Genomic DNA, 18,356 nt, shown 5'->3' with positions numbered 1-18,356 from the left:
ACGAACGGGAATGTAGCCCATTGGAAGTCGTGGAGTGTCCCAGCATCGTTGTGGCACAGCCGCAGAGATACTCATGCTTCGCCGGCCCGCCTTGATTGAGGGCCAAAGGGATGGAAATCTCCGTAGCAAACAAAGTTGCAGATAGACGGGCGGTTGAAAGATGTTTTGTCCCATAAGGCAAAGCCAGAAAAGCCTAAACCGCAGGGCATCTGAGATGACTGAGATGATACTTGCCTGCCTAAGGGGAATTGGGGGCCACGGGCAAAAGATTTGGATAGCAACTGGAATAACGAATGTGGATTTGGGCCGGAAGTTGTACAAAACCTCACTGCACCGACTCCGTACCTATGAGAAAGACTCTGCAAGGATACCCTGACTGTTCTTTGCATGTGGCCACCGCAAATCTACCGTACTATTGTCAAAAACAACTTTCTTTTTCGCTCAGCTTCACATGGGCACATTGTACTCGGTAATTGTTGTGCCAAATCATCTCAAACCGGTCCAAGGAAGGCTGCGGGCTTGATTCGAGCCGCTCCGTCTCCTGCATGGCCAATTTATCGCTGGCGTTGCCACCCCTTTAACACCTCCTTTCTCGGTGCTCCAAGTCGAACCATTATGGGACTGTCAATCCAATATCACAAGTCCAGCCCGTTGCTATCCGGCATATGACCCCACAGGCCGTTTCTCCCAGACCTTTCTCCCGGTCATCTCTCCCAGCGCCAGAATCACCGCTTCAAGCCCTCCGCAAACACGGAGTGGATTAGCCGAAATGTCCAAGAACGAACATCCTCTACCCTGTTTTGATCGAGGCCATCTCGCTACCACATCTGCCGGACAAAAAGAGATGACTGGGGACACGTGGATGGTGATGAAGTCATTTGGATCTGCCCGGAAAGAGGACGCCGGCACAAGCCTACAAACAGGTTTGAGAATTCACCGTCCAGCTCCTTTTCAGCATGCATGCCTGGCTGAGTCGTCGCGAATCACCTTGTTCCCCGTGCGACGATCCCGTCAGTCGGCTTGCGAGTGCCCCCGAGCATTGTGGAAACATCAAGAAACCCTACTCTATGTGAGACACACCATCAAAGCAGGATGACCATGGGCCAGGAACCCAGAAACCCACAGAGCGACCAGAACCACAAGGCCTGTGCCTGTTATCTCGCGAATAATTCTTGGTGCAGAGGCCTTGTGCCTCGAGACTTGAGACTGGCGTCCCCTGCCACCACCCGCCCCGAACAAGCTTCCCCTTCTTCCAGCGGGCCTTACCCGAAAGGCGAAAGGCTCAGCAGGAGATGCAGTGATGGCCTGACAGTATGCTGCCGCCACCGTCTTGCATGCGTTCAAGCCTCACCTCAGGTCCAATCGCATCGAGCTCGCCTTTGGCTGCCAGGCAGATTGGCCAGTATCAGACCTGCGCCGCGACTCCGCCCCCATTGGCGAGATATCTTTAGCTGGCGCCACAAGGATACGCCCCAGACAGTTGCTAGGCCCCTTTGAGCTCCCGCCAGACCTTGCCGCGGGCCAAGTTAGCTATAATCCAGAGGCCTTCTCCAACCCTGCCCCAACCACCGACAATACGATAGCACGACGATTAGATCTACGACTTGCCGCTGCGTTACCACGACTCCCCTAGCATCCCTCGACGTTGCAGATTGGAATTTAACTTGATTGTTACCTTGGTCTGTTTATTCTTCTCCAGAATCCATGCGCAATGTGTGCGCGAGGTGAGGCCTGGCAACGCACCACTGGTAGGACGACCTCGATGCCCCTCCTGATTGGAGAGAACCCCCAGAAGCTCGAGATTTGAAACGACTTCATATCAAGGACAACATGACATCGGTTCTGCGCCTGGGAAGCAAGGACCGCTCGTCCTTCTCCTTCTTCAAGCGACAGGGTTCAGACAATGCATCGGATCTTTCTTCCGACAACCTCGCCCACCGCCTCCCCGATATTTCACATGTTGACACTCGATCTTTTGCAGAACTATTTGACGAGTTTATGAACAAGGAGATCCACGACATACCCCAGGCCCAAGTGCAAGGTCCGGCAATACAGTCCCCTGACTTGATAAAGGTTATCGAGTCCAACACCCCGACCCAGACGACCGTACCTAGAAAAACCTTCGATACCAAGGTCGACTTTCTCAAAGTCAACATCGCCAGGAATGATTCCACAGCATCATCTTGCTATTCTCAGCCAAGCCAAAGGGATAGCGATTGCTCACCCTTAGTCACCAGGCAGTCTTCGAGCTCCAGCTACACCCAGGAGCCACCATCTGCAGTTCAGAGAACGGTTTCGTCGAAACTCAAGCCCATATCGATCCCCAAACGACCGACGCAAGGATTTCTGGGCAACCTCACAGAATCTCCCGTGAGCGCGCAGCCTTCACCGGCCAGGGCCAACTCCTCTCTAGTAAGAGTCGTGTCGGCTCCGCTAAACCTGGACAAACCACTTCCTCCGGGCCCAAGCAATACTAAAGGAGCTTCCACCTCGGCACCAAATCTGCTTCTATGTCAGCCACCGGTGGAGCTTCCCTCCGCTCTTCCGAGATCAATCAGGCGTTCCTCTGCCAGTGTACAGCGCATATCGTCTCAACCAGGCGTGATGGCCTCTACAAGAAGGGGCTCTGACGGCGGTGCTTTATCAGAATTGCCAGCCTGGTCCCACAGATCAACTCGGCAAACTCCATCGGAGAGGACTACCGTCCACGGACACCACAGGAATCGTTCAGCATCTGACACGGAGGTGCCGCATCCCGGACGTTCCTTGAAGCCAGCGTCCAGACGACATACGGTTGATATGCAGAAGCTTGTATTAACTGCCGCCTCTTCATCCAACCCCACTCAAGCGGCTCGGAAGCTGAATCGTCGTCCGATTACAGCAACAACGGCCGAGCGTGTGATCTACAGAATCATGTGTAGCCTTCACAGCGCACGAGATCTCCAGGCTACTGCCATGATCAGCAAAGGTTTTCTACGGACTTTTCAAAGGAATGAATCGAAGCTGGTAAGCCATTTGATGTTCAAAACATCACGAGCTGCTTGGGAGCTTCGTCGGAGTATCCTTGCTCTGAAAGGATCCAACGACTTTCTCTTGAAAGACTATAGCCGTGACTGTCGAACCCTGGATGCGTTGAAGGCGTTCATTGTAGCTCATTGCAGCTCGAGTTGCAAGCAGAGCACGCTGATTGGTCTTTTGGGCCAAGATGATGAGAGAAAATCACGAATCGACGATGCGTTGTGGCGCATATGGACGTTCTGCACTTTATTTGGAAACACAGTCGGTCAATCTGGCCCTGCACAGACGGAAATCGATTGGCTCAACGGCACTAGAGCGGCTTCCAACAAACATCTCGGGGCCGGGTTCGCTATCGGCAATGGAAATGGGCTTACGACCCACGAACTTGAAGACATGAATGAGATGTGGCAGTGTTTGCAAATCCTGGTGTCAGGTTTCCGTGGTCGAGAGCAAGAAGCCAAGCGATACGGAGTCTTTGACAACTGGCACTTGCGAGACACAACTTCAGAGTCCCAACACCTTACTGAGTGGACCTCGTACCTGCTCGCTCTGGGTCCCCAGACCGTTCTGTCGTTGTCCAGCTGCTCGTTCGAACAGGCAAGGATGCTTGGGTTGACAGACTGGCCGGTTCCGCCAGCAGGTCAAAGTCGATCATCATTCCTGACCACGGCAATTGCACAAGTATACCAAGAAAGGGTGCTGGAGGATGCCACTCGGAGGGCTGCAAGGATGTCGATGCGACATGTGCCAGGACAACACCCAGTCCCTCGAGCCCCGGTCCATCGTCCAACTAGATCACTTGACGAACAAGTCACCAACGTGGCTTCTGCGCGCGCCACCGTTCAGTCGCAATCACTACGGATTGATACCACAAGCCTGAAAAGGAGACCGATCTCCACAAATGCTCTTGCAGAGATGCGACTAGAGATACGTCCAGACTGCGATCCTGCCAATGCTAGGCAAGAGATCCGCCCTGATTGCGATCCTGCTCCTAGAACAAACCGGGCATCCCACTTACTTCCGACGTCCCCTACGACCGATCCGACAGTTTACTATTCGCTTTCAATGACTTCGACAGCCAGCACCAAACTTGGGGCAACACTATTTCCTATGGATTATGCCAGTCCAGCGCCTCGGGTTCCTTTCCGGGCACCTGAGCCACCCGCAGCCCTGGCTTCTGGCGTTGTGGATCCAGTCGACAAAGCAATGAATATCTTAGTACGTCAACTAGGATTTGCTGAGACCAAAGCGAGGAAGGCCCTTGCAATGTGCGATTCAGGGTCGGGAATCGATTTGCAGAAGGCGATTGAACTGTTGTCTGTCGATTCAAAGGATGCGCAACGAGAGCGCCATCTGCCTGTGGAACTCCCTACACCTACCAGTGCCGTAAGTGTTACCAGGCAGAAAAGGCCGCCGCCAGCGTCCAGGGCGTACTGTGACGGCCAATGCCAACGGACGTCAACCTTGTCGCATTCCCGGAACAGATCTACGGGCACGACGGGCACTGCTACGGATGTGTCTCTCAGTCCGGTTTCAGCACTAGGTGAAGAGGAGTGGCAGGACACTATATCGCCACTTGTTAATACACCGGCAATGGTGTCTCGATCAAAGGCCAGTTTGGCCAGGGGCCCAAGTAAGGCCAAAGCATGGAAAGTGCTAGGAATGGACAGCCTGCCTAAACGCAAGAACTCAGTGCTTCATATCGAGGAATATCAAGCCAAAGTGGAAAGACGAAAGAGCATGCGCGCGAACATCAATGAAGGTCACCAGAGCCTGAGGATCAAAGAGGGGCTGGGTAAGAACCTGCTTGGATTGGGACTGGGCATTGGGAGTGGTGCTGGGGCAAAGTCGGCGGAGGTACAACTTGAGCGAGTGCGCGAGGAAGAGCGGCGGAAGAAAGAGAAAAACCGGACCAGCTGCATACCCAGGTATTCTTCCTGATTCCGCATGTTTGCTTGGGATCGAGTGCGGCATGTCGCCTTTTCATCAGGGCACTTGGAGGAGCGAAGCGGCGTTCAAGACCGTCCCCTTGCGATCAACCTGCGACGCTTTCACTCATTATTTTGTCCGCTGTCATTTTCGGGGGTATCGACACAGCTTTTGAGGTTACCGAACAGATTCGAAGAGATGGGAGGAATCGTCCACTCATTTTGCATATATATGACGACTTTTAAGACAACATATTGCTATTAAGGGAACGAAACGACAGGGAAATGCAAATACGACACGAGGGACACGATACGAACCTGCAGCAATGCAACAATTGATGACCAACACATACACTTATATACCGATGACTTGGATTTCTTGGGAAGCGGAAACGATACCCAGTACCTCGGTACATATCTTTTGATTTTGTTGGCGGTATTGGCCTTTTTCTCTGAGGAGGGTTGTTCCTCTCGTTCTGCTCCAGAATTTGACTTTGCATTTGGTGGCATTTTGGCAGAGTCCTGCATATGTATATTCTCACACTCACTGGTCGCTAAGGGAGGTTTCCTCCCAGCACATTTTTTAATGTACACTTGGACAACGACAAATATGAATCATTTCAAGACGTTGTGAACATGGTTCCGGGCATTCTCAAGAACTTGTGAATGGGAAGTCGGAAAGTGGAAGAAGTATATTCATTCAGTCAGAGAGAGCTTGGGTGACATTTTGTATTTGTATTTTGTCTTTCTCTGTCACTGTCACACGCACAAGGGGGCGTGAATGCTTTTGGTATGGATGCTCCTGGCACATCGTAATGGTTTTGCCAGCGGCCCTCTCTCTTCCCTGAGTTGTTTGTGTCTCATGTAGAGAGAAGCCTTGGACAGTGTCCCATCAGGGATGGAACTTCGATGCTCGTCCCTCCTCTTTCTTTCACTGCCCTTTAGGATCATTCACAATGCAATCGCGTGAGAACGGCGGGAGTACATGCGTGCAATAGGTCGGTCGGAGCCTTTGACCGGGGAGGGATGGAGGGAGGGATACACTGCACTTGCTCCCACGCATGCACTTGTACTTCTTTGGGGACCCAAGCCGATTCAGCCTCTTGTCTCTCTTGATCCAGTTACGCTTTTCCACTCGGGTACCCTTTCTGCTCGGAATTGAAGTTGGGGAGGTGTATTAATGCCCAGTATCCGTGGGAGTCGGTGGGCTTGAAGGGATATGAGAGGGGAGAGAGACATGGTAATGGCGTCTCTCTCCCTCTCTCTCGCGTCGGACCTTGCCAGACTCGAGCCGAGCCGAGTCAACTGAGTGGATTGCTCTCTTCGTAGCTCTCCCCTTGCCTCGTCCCAGTCCTTGTCGACTACCTCTTGATCCCTTTTACACACTAAACCATCAGGTCATCTGTTGTCCAGGGCGTTTAAAAGCCCCGATACCCATCCCATCTCGCAAGGCTGTACCCCTTGTGTTCTGTCCGCTTTGTCTTTACCGACTTCAAAAGTGTGATTCTTATTTCCCCACGCAAAACACAAACTGCATTCCCTCTCTGTTATTTTTCAATCTATCGCGGCAAACAAGCTCAAGTAAATACCCCAGAACAAGCCCACGACGCTCGCCACAATCACCCTCCTGTTGACCGGCACGAGCGTGAAATTCAGCAGCGCCACAATGGGCCACAGCTTCCAACTGCTAATCATCAAGGGGACGGTGTCCCTCTCGACTTCCTTCTGCACGGCCTTGGCCGACTTGCCCTTGAAGGCCGCCATGGCGGCGATAAAGCCGACCGTATTGACGAACGCCCCCAAGGTCTGGTCGAAGAGGAATTTACGCAGCGTGTTGGGGATGTCGAGTTGCGTGTCGGCCGTCGGGGCGGAGGACGTGGTGGCCGAGGAGATGGGCGCGATCGTGTAGCCCGGGAACTTGTCTTCGAGGTATTCCTGCCAGAGGATGTTGGGCGGGCAGGAGATGAAGGTGAAGAGCACAAACTGCACCAGTGGAGCGAGCTTGATCCTGAAAGGGACGGATTCTCGATAGGCCGTTATGCCTTGCGCGGCGAGGTTTGAAATGGCGGAGAGACATGCGGCTTGGAGAGTGGTCGTGATGAAATGGGAGACCATGGTGATGGTGATGGTGGTTGTTCGCTCAACTTAAGACAATATCATGTGTTTACAAAGGATTGGAAAAAGGACATCGACGAAGAAATGTGAAGTGTGCGCCTCGCACGCCTGACTTGAATTGCAACCACCCGATGTGAGCCCAATTGTTTGAATTATTTCATTTCACATGCAAGCTGCCAGATTGCGGAGAACAGAGATAAAGGAGATTGTGGAGAAGCGCCACAACGCCACCGGTGTCAGAGTACGGTACAGTAAGCAGCCCTCAACGCCACGAGCAACATCTGCGTAAATGCCACTAAATCTTACCGTACGAGATCACGTGAAGTACGGGGGAGCGGAAAGCCGCCCTGCACCTGGCAGGGCCGGGTCAAGTCTCGCATGACAACGCATCCCAACCCGAGCCTCCCAGCTGAGTTTTGGTGCCCGAAGTGAGGCGAATCATAACTCTGTACCCCTTCGCAGTCACCTTGTCGGCCATGAATAGTACCGATCCCTGACGGCGAACACGGAGGACACGATACCTGGGAAGCAGGAGAGGAACAACGCGGCAAGAGGTATCCCAGCCTCGTGGGTGCGCATGACCAAGAGGTGGCTGGGGATCCAGTACGAGTAGTCGTGCGTGACGGCAGAGATTATCAGGTTGCAGAATGGGCCAATCTGCTCGGGATGATCATGTGTGAGCGCCAGGCAAATAAGAAACCCAGTCATTGTGTCCTCGGTGTGTTGGTCTCAGCGCTCCCTCGACGCTCTGTAATTCGTCCCATTCGTCGCCCTGGTCGGGTCGAGCGATGGAAGTCCGATTGGTTTGTCGGAAAGGCTTTGTTGACATGATGAAATTGAGAAAGGGCGAGGCTGGCACTCCTCGAGATTTTGAGGAACCGAAGAACCAGGGAGCAAAGTGCTCGGTAGACATCTTCTATCATGGATCTCAGATCTCGACGGTGGCCGGGCCGCTTGGTTTAACCCAGAGCCTGCCAGAGCTGAGCTCCATGGGCGCCGTCACCACCGTGGGCTGGCACGCTGGGTTCCCCGCGCCTGCGCTTTTCCCTTCCCTCTTCTTCCTCTTGCCCACAGCTATTACTCCCTCAGTGCCTCCAGCTTGAAAACTCATGTCAAAATGCTCCTTGGGCTTCCTTTTTCCTCCTCTACTCTCCACTCTTCCCACGCTTCCTCACCGACTCTCTATCCACTCTATCCATCTCTCCATCGATAATCCGGTTTTTCGCTGTATCTGACACTGAGCCACCCTTTGCGCGACCTCGACCGCTCCACTGACATCAATCCCCCCCGTCCTCAGTTGCATCCGGCGCGACACCCCAAGTTGGCTGTGCGGTGGATTGAGTGTCAAAACAACAGCATCTTTCGATCATCTTTTCTATTCTCGCCCGTGTGCCGTCCTCGTTACATTCCGATATAGTTTCTCAGATCGCTTCCTCTCTTATTTCAAGCTTTCCGGGTGCGCCATCGTCGATACCATCCCCGTCGCGCACCGGCGCATTCTACCTGCAGTAATCATCTCCAGCTACGTCAAGGTCCTAGGCGACCATGGATCAACAACAGAAGACGGCTCCTCCGGTTTACGATCTTTCTCAAGGCGGCCACTATGGAGCCAGCGCTGCGGTGAGTTTCTACATCTTCCTCGGTCCGGATGAGCATGGGCGCATCGCGTGCGCAGAAGAGGAGGACGCAATACGACACACTGGTTGATGCGATATTTCGATAACGTTGTGGATGAGCGAGGTACTGACTCAACATTAAAGCTGTCCGCTCAGGGCTATGTCCCTCATACTGAGTTGTACTCGGGACTATGGTCAAATGTATGTGTTTGTTGATCCATCCGAACCCCCGGTCGCTAGACACATTGCTCACCAACCTTCAGATCAATCAAGGGCTGACTGGCCCGTCCCGGGAAATCCTGGCAACGTATTGGCAACAGACTATCAACCATCTCGAGACTGATACTCACGATTTCAAAATCCATCAACTTCCTCTGGCAAGAATCAAAAAGGTCATGAAGGCGGATCCGGAGGTCAAGATGATCTCTGCTGAAGCTCCCATCCTTTTCGCAAAGGGCTGTGACATTTTCATCACAGAACTTACCATGCGCGCTTGGATTCATGCAGAGGACAACAAGAGAAGGACCCTTCAGCGCAGTGACATAGCTGCGGCTCTGGCCAAGAGCGACATGTTCGACTTTCTAATCGACATCGTCCCAAGAGAAGACAGCGCCGGGCACGGAAACTCGAAACGGCCCAATACCAGCGGCCAGGCTACGGCCGCTCAAGTTCCCCAACAAGCTGCACAGCAAATGCCACCTCCGGACTACGGCATGCAGCATGGAACAATGGGCCCACCGGACACCCAATACGGTAGACCCCAGATGTATCCCAGCCATATGGGTGGTGACGCACAACAAGATCCCAGTCAGGGCTATGGCCAACCTCAGCAGATGTTCGCTGGCGGTGATATGTACAATCCCTACGCCCAGGGACAGTTTGGTGGCACTGGCGCTCAACAGGTAGGTGGACTTCTGTGATCATCATAACCTACAAGTCGAAAAACCAATGGCCGTAGACGCTGACTCTTTGCTTCTCAATAGATGTACTCGAATCTCCCGGGCCAAAGACCACAAAGTCAAGGATATGGAGGTCCAAGGCCGGGTACCGCAGGAAGAGATCAACAAGTCAATGAGCAAGGTTACGGCCCTGGCTAGGTGCCACATCCGAGATCGCGCCGCATGTGATTCTCAACCATGGCCAGTACCAGAAGATCTCCCGTACCCCAGCTTTGGAACACCAAAATTGATACCACTACCGTTTGATGAATTTGTTTTGAAGTAAAGACTGTTACGCTTTCCTCGTTCAGAAATGGATACCACGAGCACCGGTGATAGCAATATCTCACCAGAAAGAACAAGGCCGAGCAAGGCAGGAAGACGGAATAAATGATCCATGGGCTCCAGCACAACACGATTTCTGATAGACTGCATCCGCAGCAGAATGGAATTCTTTGGTTCACAAGCCTCCAGATTTTGGCTTCTCCTGCGTCCATGTGTCGTTGCTCCTATTCCGATGTGTCAGACTGAAATCTATAAAGGTAGCGTGATTATGATCGTTGCGTATACCTCGTTCCAACCGGCAATCACTGGGAAACGCGTCACAAACTTAATCTTCCACAACGAAGCGCTCTTCAAACGCTTCATGTCAGCCTTGCGAGACACATCGCCCACCATCAGCATAAATGCGCACGATGCGCTAAGAAGGCCCGAATAGAACAGTACCCTCTACTCATGCAGGACGTAGCGACAAAGCACGAGGTGTTCTGATGACAATGTGGATGGATTGGATATGTGGGTAGATGAACAGATGAATAGATGGATGAGTTTTCAGTTTATGGATTGTAAATAGGAATGCATTTAAGAAAGGAGGCTTTTTTTTCGAACTTGAATTTGAATGTGACTGTGACTGTCTGTCTACGAGTCGAGATTAGATGAAAAATGGATGGGGTGTATAATTATGGAAATAGATATGGATACCTATAGATGTACCTATGGGAAAAAATATAGGGCACCATTACAAGTGTCAGAGTTACAACCCACGAGGTTGAGGTTGAGGTTGAGTGAGGACCTGGGTATCTAGTACACATGCTCTACTAGCCGAGTGTCAAGTGTTGAGTACTGACTACTGATTACGAGGACAAACTGTAGGTGTGTGTGCAACGTCATGTAGGTCCACGAACGTAGGTAGCAGGTAGGTAGATAGATAGGTTAGATACATGGAGTACAGGCATATTTGCAGTCGGACAAGTCGCTCCAGCACCCATTTTGAATTTCGATAGAAGCGCACTGGCCTGGCTTGTCTAGTCAAGGGAGCCACGCGAAAAAGCATCGAGGGACATGTACAAGACATACACAACACACGCTAAAAAAAGGATGTGTGGCTAACAGAACTCATCGCCCACCATGCGGCATGAATCGATTCTGCAACGCGGCAAAGGTATTGCCCCCTCTCGACCCGGTGCTCCCGCTGTGCGCCAGACCCGGACTGTGCACGCCGTCTCTTCCGCTGTCGCCGTCGAAAAGCCCGTGTCCGTGCCCGCCGGCGCTCCTGGCCGAGACGGGCGACCGGACGTCCACGTGCACGACCTTCTCCAGCAGCTGGGGACCCTTGAGCGGGTCGACGTTGCGGTACTTCTTGTTCCGCAGCGAGATGTCGTAGAACTCGTCCGGTTGATCGGTGCTCATCAACGCCACCGTCTGGATCAACTCGTCCAGCGACTCGAGCAGGATGCTGTTGTTGGGCAGTGTCTCGACATAGGATCGGAAGTGCTGGATGTCCATGTCCATCTGGGCGATGCACGCCGTCGTGATCCTGTCCACTTGCGGCGACAGGGGGAGCGAGAGGATGCTCGAGGCCGTGTGTGAGATGGCGTTGAACAGCATGAGATCCTTCAGCGACGACGGCAGGGAGAGCAAGACGCTATTGATGATGTTCGACAGGTACCTCGTCAGGGTGAGGATGTAATTGGACGGCTCGGTGGGGAGGTCGCGTGAAAGCCAGTCATACTCGGCCGTCTCGATCAGGTCGCTGACTTTGCTGTTGACCAGTTCGAAAATGCGGTTCTCGGCCGTCTTCTGGTGAGTGCTGAACTGGGCCGTGGCCTTCAACGAGACGGGTGGGCCGACGGTCCCTCCACCGCCGAGGGCCGAGGAGGACGACCGCGCCGTCGCCAGCAGGGTTTCGAGTTCGTGGCAGGCAGTGGTAAAATGCGAGAGGTTGATCAGAATCTGCACGATTTGGCCCAGGTACTGCGACGAGAGCTTCGACACCAAGCTGGCACAGACTTTGGTTGTCAGGAGGTCGTCTAGCGACGTCAGGAGTTGGGAATCGATCTTGGACGTGAGGGGCGAGGGCGCATTGTCCTCCTGCGCCGAGAAGAAGTAGAATTGGTTCAAGAAGTTGCGGATGTCGATGCAACAGAGTGGATACATTTGCGAGAAGGGGAAGACAGTCGGGAAAGTCATTTCATGCACTGGACGATCCGGCGTATACCAGGATACATTGACGACCTTTTCGAATTCTTCGGCATTCTGGATCGGCATGGGCATGTAGTCATCTGTACCGACAATCTCGATAAAGTCCTCGCTGAACCGCTGCTTGAGCAGCTCAGCGTACTTATCAAACAGCACCAGCACAAAATTCGACATGGCCGCGGTGTTGAAGTTGAAGCCGTTCATGGTCTGAATGAACAACGAGATCAGGTTCTTGATCTTCAGCAGGTGCTCGGCATTGTCCACGGCAGACAGGGCCTTGGACATCAATGAGATTGCCGTTTGGCAGAGTGAGTCCCACAGCTCCTCGACTTCGGTGGTAGAGCGTAGGTCGGGGACTTTTTTCATTGTGGCACGTTCCATGATGGCGAAGCCTGCTATATCTTCCAAGAGAGTGTGCAGATCACCCATCTCGTCGTCAACGAGGGAGATGGAATTTGAAAGGAGAAGATCGCGTTGAGCACGACGACTGGCTGCGTAATCGGTCTTGAATTTCTCCATCTGACCAAGTGAGCGGTAGATATGCAAAGCTTCAAACAAGGGAGTAAAATCCACTTCCAGGTCCTCGCTTTTGAGCAGGTCGAATTCCTCGTGCTCATCTGCCACGAGTTCAATAGCAGAGTTGAGTTTGAAGCTGGCAAGGTAGGGGGTCTTTTCAGATCTTTCCTTCAGCCGCTGCTTGCGAAGGTCGGTATGGTAGAAGGAGAGCTCCCCCAGATACTGGGACATTTCTCGGACGCGAAATAGCCAGGTGTTGAGGTCGGCCATCACGGCTTCAGCAATGGATTTCTGGATCGCAGGCACCGATTTCTGAATCAGCTCGCTCAGCTCATACTGGGTGACATTCTGAAGGTGGACGCTCTGCAATTCATCGAGTGCACGCAGAGCGGCATAGTGTTTCTTCTGATCCCGAAGCTCCTGGACCTGGTTCGCCAGGCGCAAAACCTCCAGACAATCCTGCAGAGCATGCCGGGCGTCTTCGATATTTTGTCTAACACCGCGGGACTCAACCAGGGCTTTCTTCTGGTCTACGAGACGTTCAGTGCTTGCTTGGATGGACTGGTTCAACTCTAGGATCTCGTTGGTGAGAGTAACGGTGCCTTCGCGAATTCGGAGCAGCTGATTGACAGACTTGACAAACTCCTGATGGTTCGTGTTGCACTGGCGCTCAATCTCTGACTCCCGCTCACCGGCAAGGTCGGATAACTGGCTGAGCAGATGTGCGGTCTTGTTGCCATAGCTGTAGTCTTTGATGTAGGGGATTAACTGGTCTAATGTGTCTGCCTCCGATGAGGAGGTGACGATCTGATCCATGGTGTCAGCCTGGAATTGCACGATGACGAGGTCTTCCATACCTGCTGAAGCACATTATTTATGTCATTCCTGTAGGGCGCTACCGACGGCATTGTCACAAGTGCTATCCTATGTCTGAAAACACTTGGATCTCCTAGGGCAGGCTAGCTTCCAGTGTCTGGAACTGGATTCGCGTCAATGTTCGGCTACACGTGGCTTGTCTTATGGTGGCATGGGAAAAGGACAATCGGACAAAGAAAGCTGTGAGAGTATTGGATCGGATAGCAATGATTTCTTTTCGTGTTGAACATCCAAGCGCCTTGCAACGTTGCACAGAAGGGAGAGTATGGTAGACTCTGTGATTCTCCTCTTCTTGACAACAGGAGAGACTGAGGTCGGCAGACTTGCCATGACAGCGATATGTCAGATACTATGTGATCGTATCTTAGGACAACGCTAACCATATAGCGTTAGCGTGCTGGCCAAGAACCTCAAGCAACAACCTCACGACTTCTCTTGTTCCCTTCTCTTCTGTAGATCATGCCAACATCATCCAAGTAATCCTTCTCTTAAGAGAGACGGGGCATTGCAGAAGCTCACTGTGATGTCTGTGAGTATTGATGAGCTCGCGCTGCTTAGGTGGGGCTTGAGGATATTCGCTTCAAGAGCAGACACTCTGCAACGTGTTTGGTTTGTCTGAAGGACAAGGGAAAAGGGCTGTGTTGAAACAAGAACATTGCACCTGTGCCTTGAGAATAATGTCAGCAAACCTGACTCTTCTGTGCTGTGATAAGCAGTGCAACAAGACAAGAAGAACATGATGAAAGAGCTAAATGCAAAGACGTGATCCATGGAAGTGTGGACAAGCCGTTGTCGTGTGTCCAAGCCTCAGAGGCAGGTTCAATTCGATGAACAAGGGATTCGCAAAGCGCATGCGTCCGCTTATCAATATGGTGGCTGAAATCGTTGGGACCATGCAAGCAAAGACAACGAAGACAATGATGTCGTCGTTGTCTGGGCCGCAAATTCAGTGAAGACACCCAGCTGCCGCTGATGTCGTCGCAAGTGAGGTGCACAGTGAGAACGCAATGGGAGTCTTTGGCCTCACATCGGTCACATGTGGAAGATACTCGTTGCCGCAGGTAAGGGCTGTGGGATGGTCGCCGCGCATACGAATTCTATGGGCAAGACGCCGACCAAAGCGGCTGGGAGGGTTGGAATTGATTTGAAAGCCTCGTTTGTGGGTGAAAGTCGACGACTCTCACTTGGCAGTGCCGTCGCTCCCTCTCTCTATCGTCACGACGACCATTACCTGCGTCATTCGAGATTCCTGTCGTCGTTTGAAATCGGTCTATTCCCGTTGCGGGTTGTTGTGAAGAGTTTCCCAGCCGCTCCTTCCCACGAAAAAAATTCGCATCTTCTTTTTTCCGACCCAACTCACCTCACTCCTTACCATCTCTCTCTCTCCTTTACCATCCTCATCACACTCCTTCTACTCCATCAATCCCTCGAATCTTCTTGGTATTCGTCCTCCTTCATCACATTCCTTACTACAGCACACTCTCTTCATTGTTTTCAGAGCGTCACCTCATTCCAAAACCTCATCTCTGCACGTTTTTTGGTAAGTTTCGTCCAATGCCCATCAACTCACTGCTCTACCAAGACAAGCGAGTTTGCGATGGCCATCATCACTGTCCCTGCCCCCTCCCAAGCCTTCATGCCAGCGTCCGTGGCATTGGTTCTCACCGCCGAGCCTTTGCTCGTTGCCTGCATTGAAAACTTGATGTTTTTGGACTCGAGTTTTCAAACATCACCAGACACTCTCCTTCCATCCTCACCTCTTTCAATTTGAGCCACCTGCTAACTGCCTGCAATGAACAGCAATGTCTCCTCCGCGTGGCTCAGCCATGGCTTCCTCTCCTCACTCTACTGATGAGAACACCAATCATGGATCTCCATCCACCAACCTGACTGCGTTCACTCCTGAGGCCGACTTCGGATCCAAGGGACGTGTCTCTGACTTCGTTCGCCCTGTCTTGAAGCTTCGTCCTACCAATCCCAAGCATGCCAGGTAAGTGTGACTATTGACATTGGCATTCCCTCTCGTCAATGTTGTTGAGTAATTGACTGACTGTTCTCAGTGTCTGCGATGAGTCTGAAGAAGATGTCTTCCTTACCGCCCCTGTTGCCGCCAAAGGCCAACAACTCTCTCCCACTGCTGAAGTCTTCACTCCAAAATTGTCCAAAGGCTTCATGAAGAAAGAGGGTCAGGCTCAGGCTGGATACGTTGACCGTGCTCAAGATACCGTTGGAGTAAGACCTTCCTGCATCGACATTGACAGAGTACATACACTAACAACCCTGCAGTCGCGCATGCCTGCTAAGTTCGCGTATTTCCCCGTCAACGTTCCTGGAGCTCCGCGTCCTGCTCAAGTCCCCGCTGTCAATCCAAACGCTGCTCGCTATGGATTTGGCTTGCTGAAACTTGATGAGACTCCCTTCAATCACGTCGCTGGTATCTTCCTCCATGACTTCAACATCACTGAAGGTGTCTTCAGTCTTGATGAGGGTATCTCTCGTTCCTTTGTCGTCACCGGTGTGCCACTTCAGTTCACTTCGCAGGTCGTCAGCCGCCACTTCCCGGTAAGATAACCCATTGGCTCTCGTCTTCACACGCATGTACTAACGGCAGCAGATTGAGTACTTCCCAAGCATCAGAGGAATCAACTCCACTGCAATCTCCAGCGGCCTCTTCGTTGTGTCCTGCGCTGATATTCGCGATGCAAAGCGAGCTGCGGACGTCGCCAACACCATCTTGCCTTACAGCTACATCTTTCCCCTCAAGGCAAAGAAGTACACTTCGGACAATGGTGGAGACCCGTCCCTCGTCACCGACCATGAAGGACAAGTCATCGTCAGTATCTACTACAATGGACATGCTACTGCACCACCGGTTGAAGCAGCCCCTATTGTTGCTGAGGTCAGACGTCTTCTTGCACAGTGTGGTGACGTAAAGGCTTTTCATACCATCCCCACTACCCAGACTCACGTCCGCGAGATCCGTGTGGAATTCTTCAACGCCGACCTCGTTGAGGTTGCCAAGGATGTCATTCGCGGAACCATCATCCATGTATGTTGTCTCCCTCTGACCAACTCCAGCAGACTGACATATCTTAGGGTGCTGTTTTGGATGTCGCGTCGTTCCAGCCTGACGTTCGTGTTGTTACCGAGCTTGACGAGGAACATCACGAACAACTTTCTGTCACTGGTCGCTCACGAGTCCCTTTCGATCCTGACTACGATCGTATTGCTTATGCAATCCAGCGTGATGGTCTTCGCAATGGTCGTCGCCTTAACCAAGCCATGAACCACAACGCCGTCGATATTGCTCGTATCCAGGCTGGCCTTGATGTCCGCACCACTGTCAGTTTCATCTCATCAGACTTTGCTGCCTCTACTGACATCATGTTCAGATCATGCTCCGCAACATCCCAAATCGTGTTGATCAACCCATGTTGAAGAATCTCCTTGATGTCACCAGCCGTGGCCGCTACGACTTCATGTACCTGCGCATTGGTAAGTTGAAACTTGTCTCACCGTCTCAGTTGCTCAATTGCTCACAACATTGGCAGATTTCGCAAACAACTGCAATGTCGGCTACGCCTTCATCAACTTCATTGATGTCAGTCCTTCCTTACCTCTACGTCATTGCTGCTGCTAACTCTTCTTCAGGCCCAGTCAATCATTCCCGTTGGTGACCCCATCATATTCACTTGTCCTTCCTGTCACTCACTTCTGTTTTAGTTCGTCCTTGCTCGCGCCGGTAAGCGCTGGAACTGCTTCGCCTCAGACAAGATTGCCGAGGTCTCTTATGCTAGTGAGTGTTATCTCTCTTCACTGTGCCGTCTTCACAATGAGCTCACCATGTCACGCAGCCATTCAAGGAAAGGATTGTCTTGTCCAGAAGTTTCGAAACTCTTCCGTCATGCTTGAGCACCCTGGCTTTCGCCCCAAGGCAAGTTGAGTCATCGCGTACCCTCTTTCTTTCCCAGCTGACCATCTTTGCAGCTCTTCGTCGCCGGCAATGTTCAAAATGCCGGGCAAGAGGAGAAGTTTCCCGAACCTGACAACCACTCAAAGATGCGTCGTTCGGTCGAGAATGCGGAGCATGTTGGTCTGTACCTCCCACTTCGTTTGAATCCTGGCTGGTACCCTGTGCCAAATCCTGGTGCTGCTGCCTTTCGTCGTCGCCGTCCCATGCGTCGCACCGGAAGATTCAACGTTGCTGAGATTGTCCGCAATGGTGTCTACATGCCTCCTGCTCGTGCCAACAAGCCCACAACGAGCAGCCCTCCCAAGGCTTCTGCAAACAAGACATCACCGACACGTCGCCGAGTTCCTTTCTTCATTGACACTCGCAATCCTTATGACCCGTTTGCCGGTCGTCCCCGCCGCACCTTCTCTCCGTGAGCATACTTATTCTTATCTCGTCTTCGACTTTCGGTGCGCTGACTGTGGTGCTTTATAGGACTTTTCGCGCCTAGGCAAGGCCAGGTGTACCGTGAAGAACAACGTCGTCGCCGCTCTCAATTTGACCGAGGCACCCCTGGTGCTGAGAACGAGTTGGGCGTTGCACCTCGCTATCGTCTTCAAGATCCCGCGCTCGAACACATGGGCAATATTCATCTTCCACGTTATTAAAACAGCATGATCGTGGCGCTGGACGTCTTTCGATGTTTCAGGTCACACCATGTTGGCATCATGGACAGTTGGTGGTGATCAATACCGGTGGTCTGGAGGGCCGCTTCTTGCCTGTCGGCTTGGATTTTCTTTCCTGCTTGACTTACGGAATGGATGGGACACTTGGTCTTTTGAGATCAAGTTGGTCTCATCCTGGACAGCCAGGGAAGGAGTGTGCTGGGCCAAGGGCCCAAGGCCGAGTCAATTGTTTT

General features: G+C 52.3%; 5 protein-coding genes across 5 annotated transcripts; 3 read left to right on the top strand and 2 right to left on the bottom strand.

The window, feature by feature from the left end:
• Positions 1–1,830: 1,830 nt before the first annotated feature.
• Positions 1,831–4,959, top strand: AYO21_11412 (hypothetical protein; the record flags this gene model as incomplete). The annotated part of the gene is made up of 1 exon (XM_022661306.1): positions 1,831–4,959. One exon carries the CDS (start codon positions 1,831–1,833, stop codon positions 4,957–4,959), a length of 3,129 nt encoding a protein of 1,042 aa, XP_022506376.1.
• A 1,541-nt stretch (positions 4,960–6,500) lies between these two features.
• On the bottom strand, positions 6,501–7,061 carry AYO21_11411 (hypothetical protein; the record flags this gene model as incomplete). Its single annotated transcript, XM_022661305.1, has 1 exon — positions 6,501–7,061. One exon carries the CDS (start codon positions 7,059–7,061, stop codon positions 6,501–6,503), a length of 561 nt encoding a protein of 186 aa, XP_022506375.1.
• A 1,545-nt stretch (positions 7,062–8,606) lies between these two features.
• AYO21_11410 (hypothetical protein) lies at positions 8,607–9,774 on the top strand (the record flags this gene model as incomplete). The annotated part of the gene is made up of 4 exons (XM_022661304.1): positions 8,607–8,681; positions 8,822–8,878; positions 8,941–9,579; positions 9,661–9,774. 4 exons carry the CDS (start codon positions 8,607–8,609, stop codon positions 9,772–9,774), a joined length of 885 nt encoding a protein of 294 aa, XP_022506374.1.
• A 1,236-nt stretch (positions 9,775–11,010) lies between these two features.
• AYO21_11409 (hypothetical protein) lies at positions 11,011–13,425 on the bottom strand (the record flags this gene model as incomplete). Its single annotated transcript, XM_022661303.1, has 1 exon — positions 11,011–13,425. One exon carries the CDS (start codon positions 13,423–13,425, stop codon positions 11,011–11,013), a length of 2,415 nt encoding a protein of 804 aa, XP_022506373.1.
• A 1,886-nt stretch (positions 13,426–15,311) lies between these two features.
• Positions 15,312–18,105, top strand: AYO21_11408 (hypothetical protein; the record flags this gene model as incomplete). The annotated part of the gene is made up of 11 exons (XM_022661302.1): positions 15,312–15,475; positions 15,546–15,717; positions 15,772–16,047; positions 16,100–16,534; positions 16,582–16,827; positions 16,878–16,980; positions 17,037–17,086; positions 17,137–17,154; positions 17,209–17,268; positions 17,473–17,870; positions 17,949–18,105. The coding sequence occupies 11 exons, from the start codon at positions 15,312–15,314 to the stop codon at positions 18,103–18,105; spliced, it is 2,079 nt and encodes a 692-aa protein (XP_022506372.1).
• Positions 18,106–18,356: the final 251 nt, after the last annotated feature.

This window comes from Fonsecaea monophora (assembly GCF_001642475.1).
Source record: "Fonsecaea monophora strain CBS 269.37 chromosome Unknown Scaff158, whole genome shotgun sequence".
NCBI classification, from domain to species: Eukaryota; Fungi; Ascomycota; class Eurotiomycetes; order Chaetothyriales; family Herpotrichiellaceae; genus Fonsecaea; species Fonsecaea monophora.
This window is presented reverse-complemented; position numbering and strand designations above follow the sequence as displayed.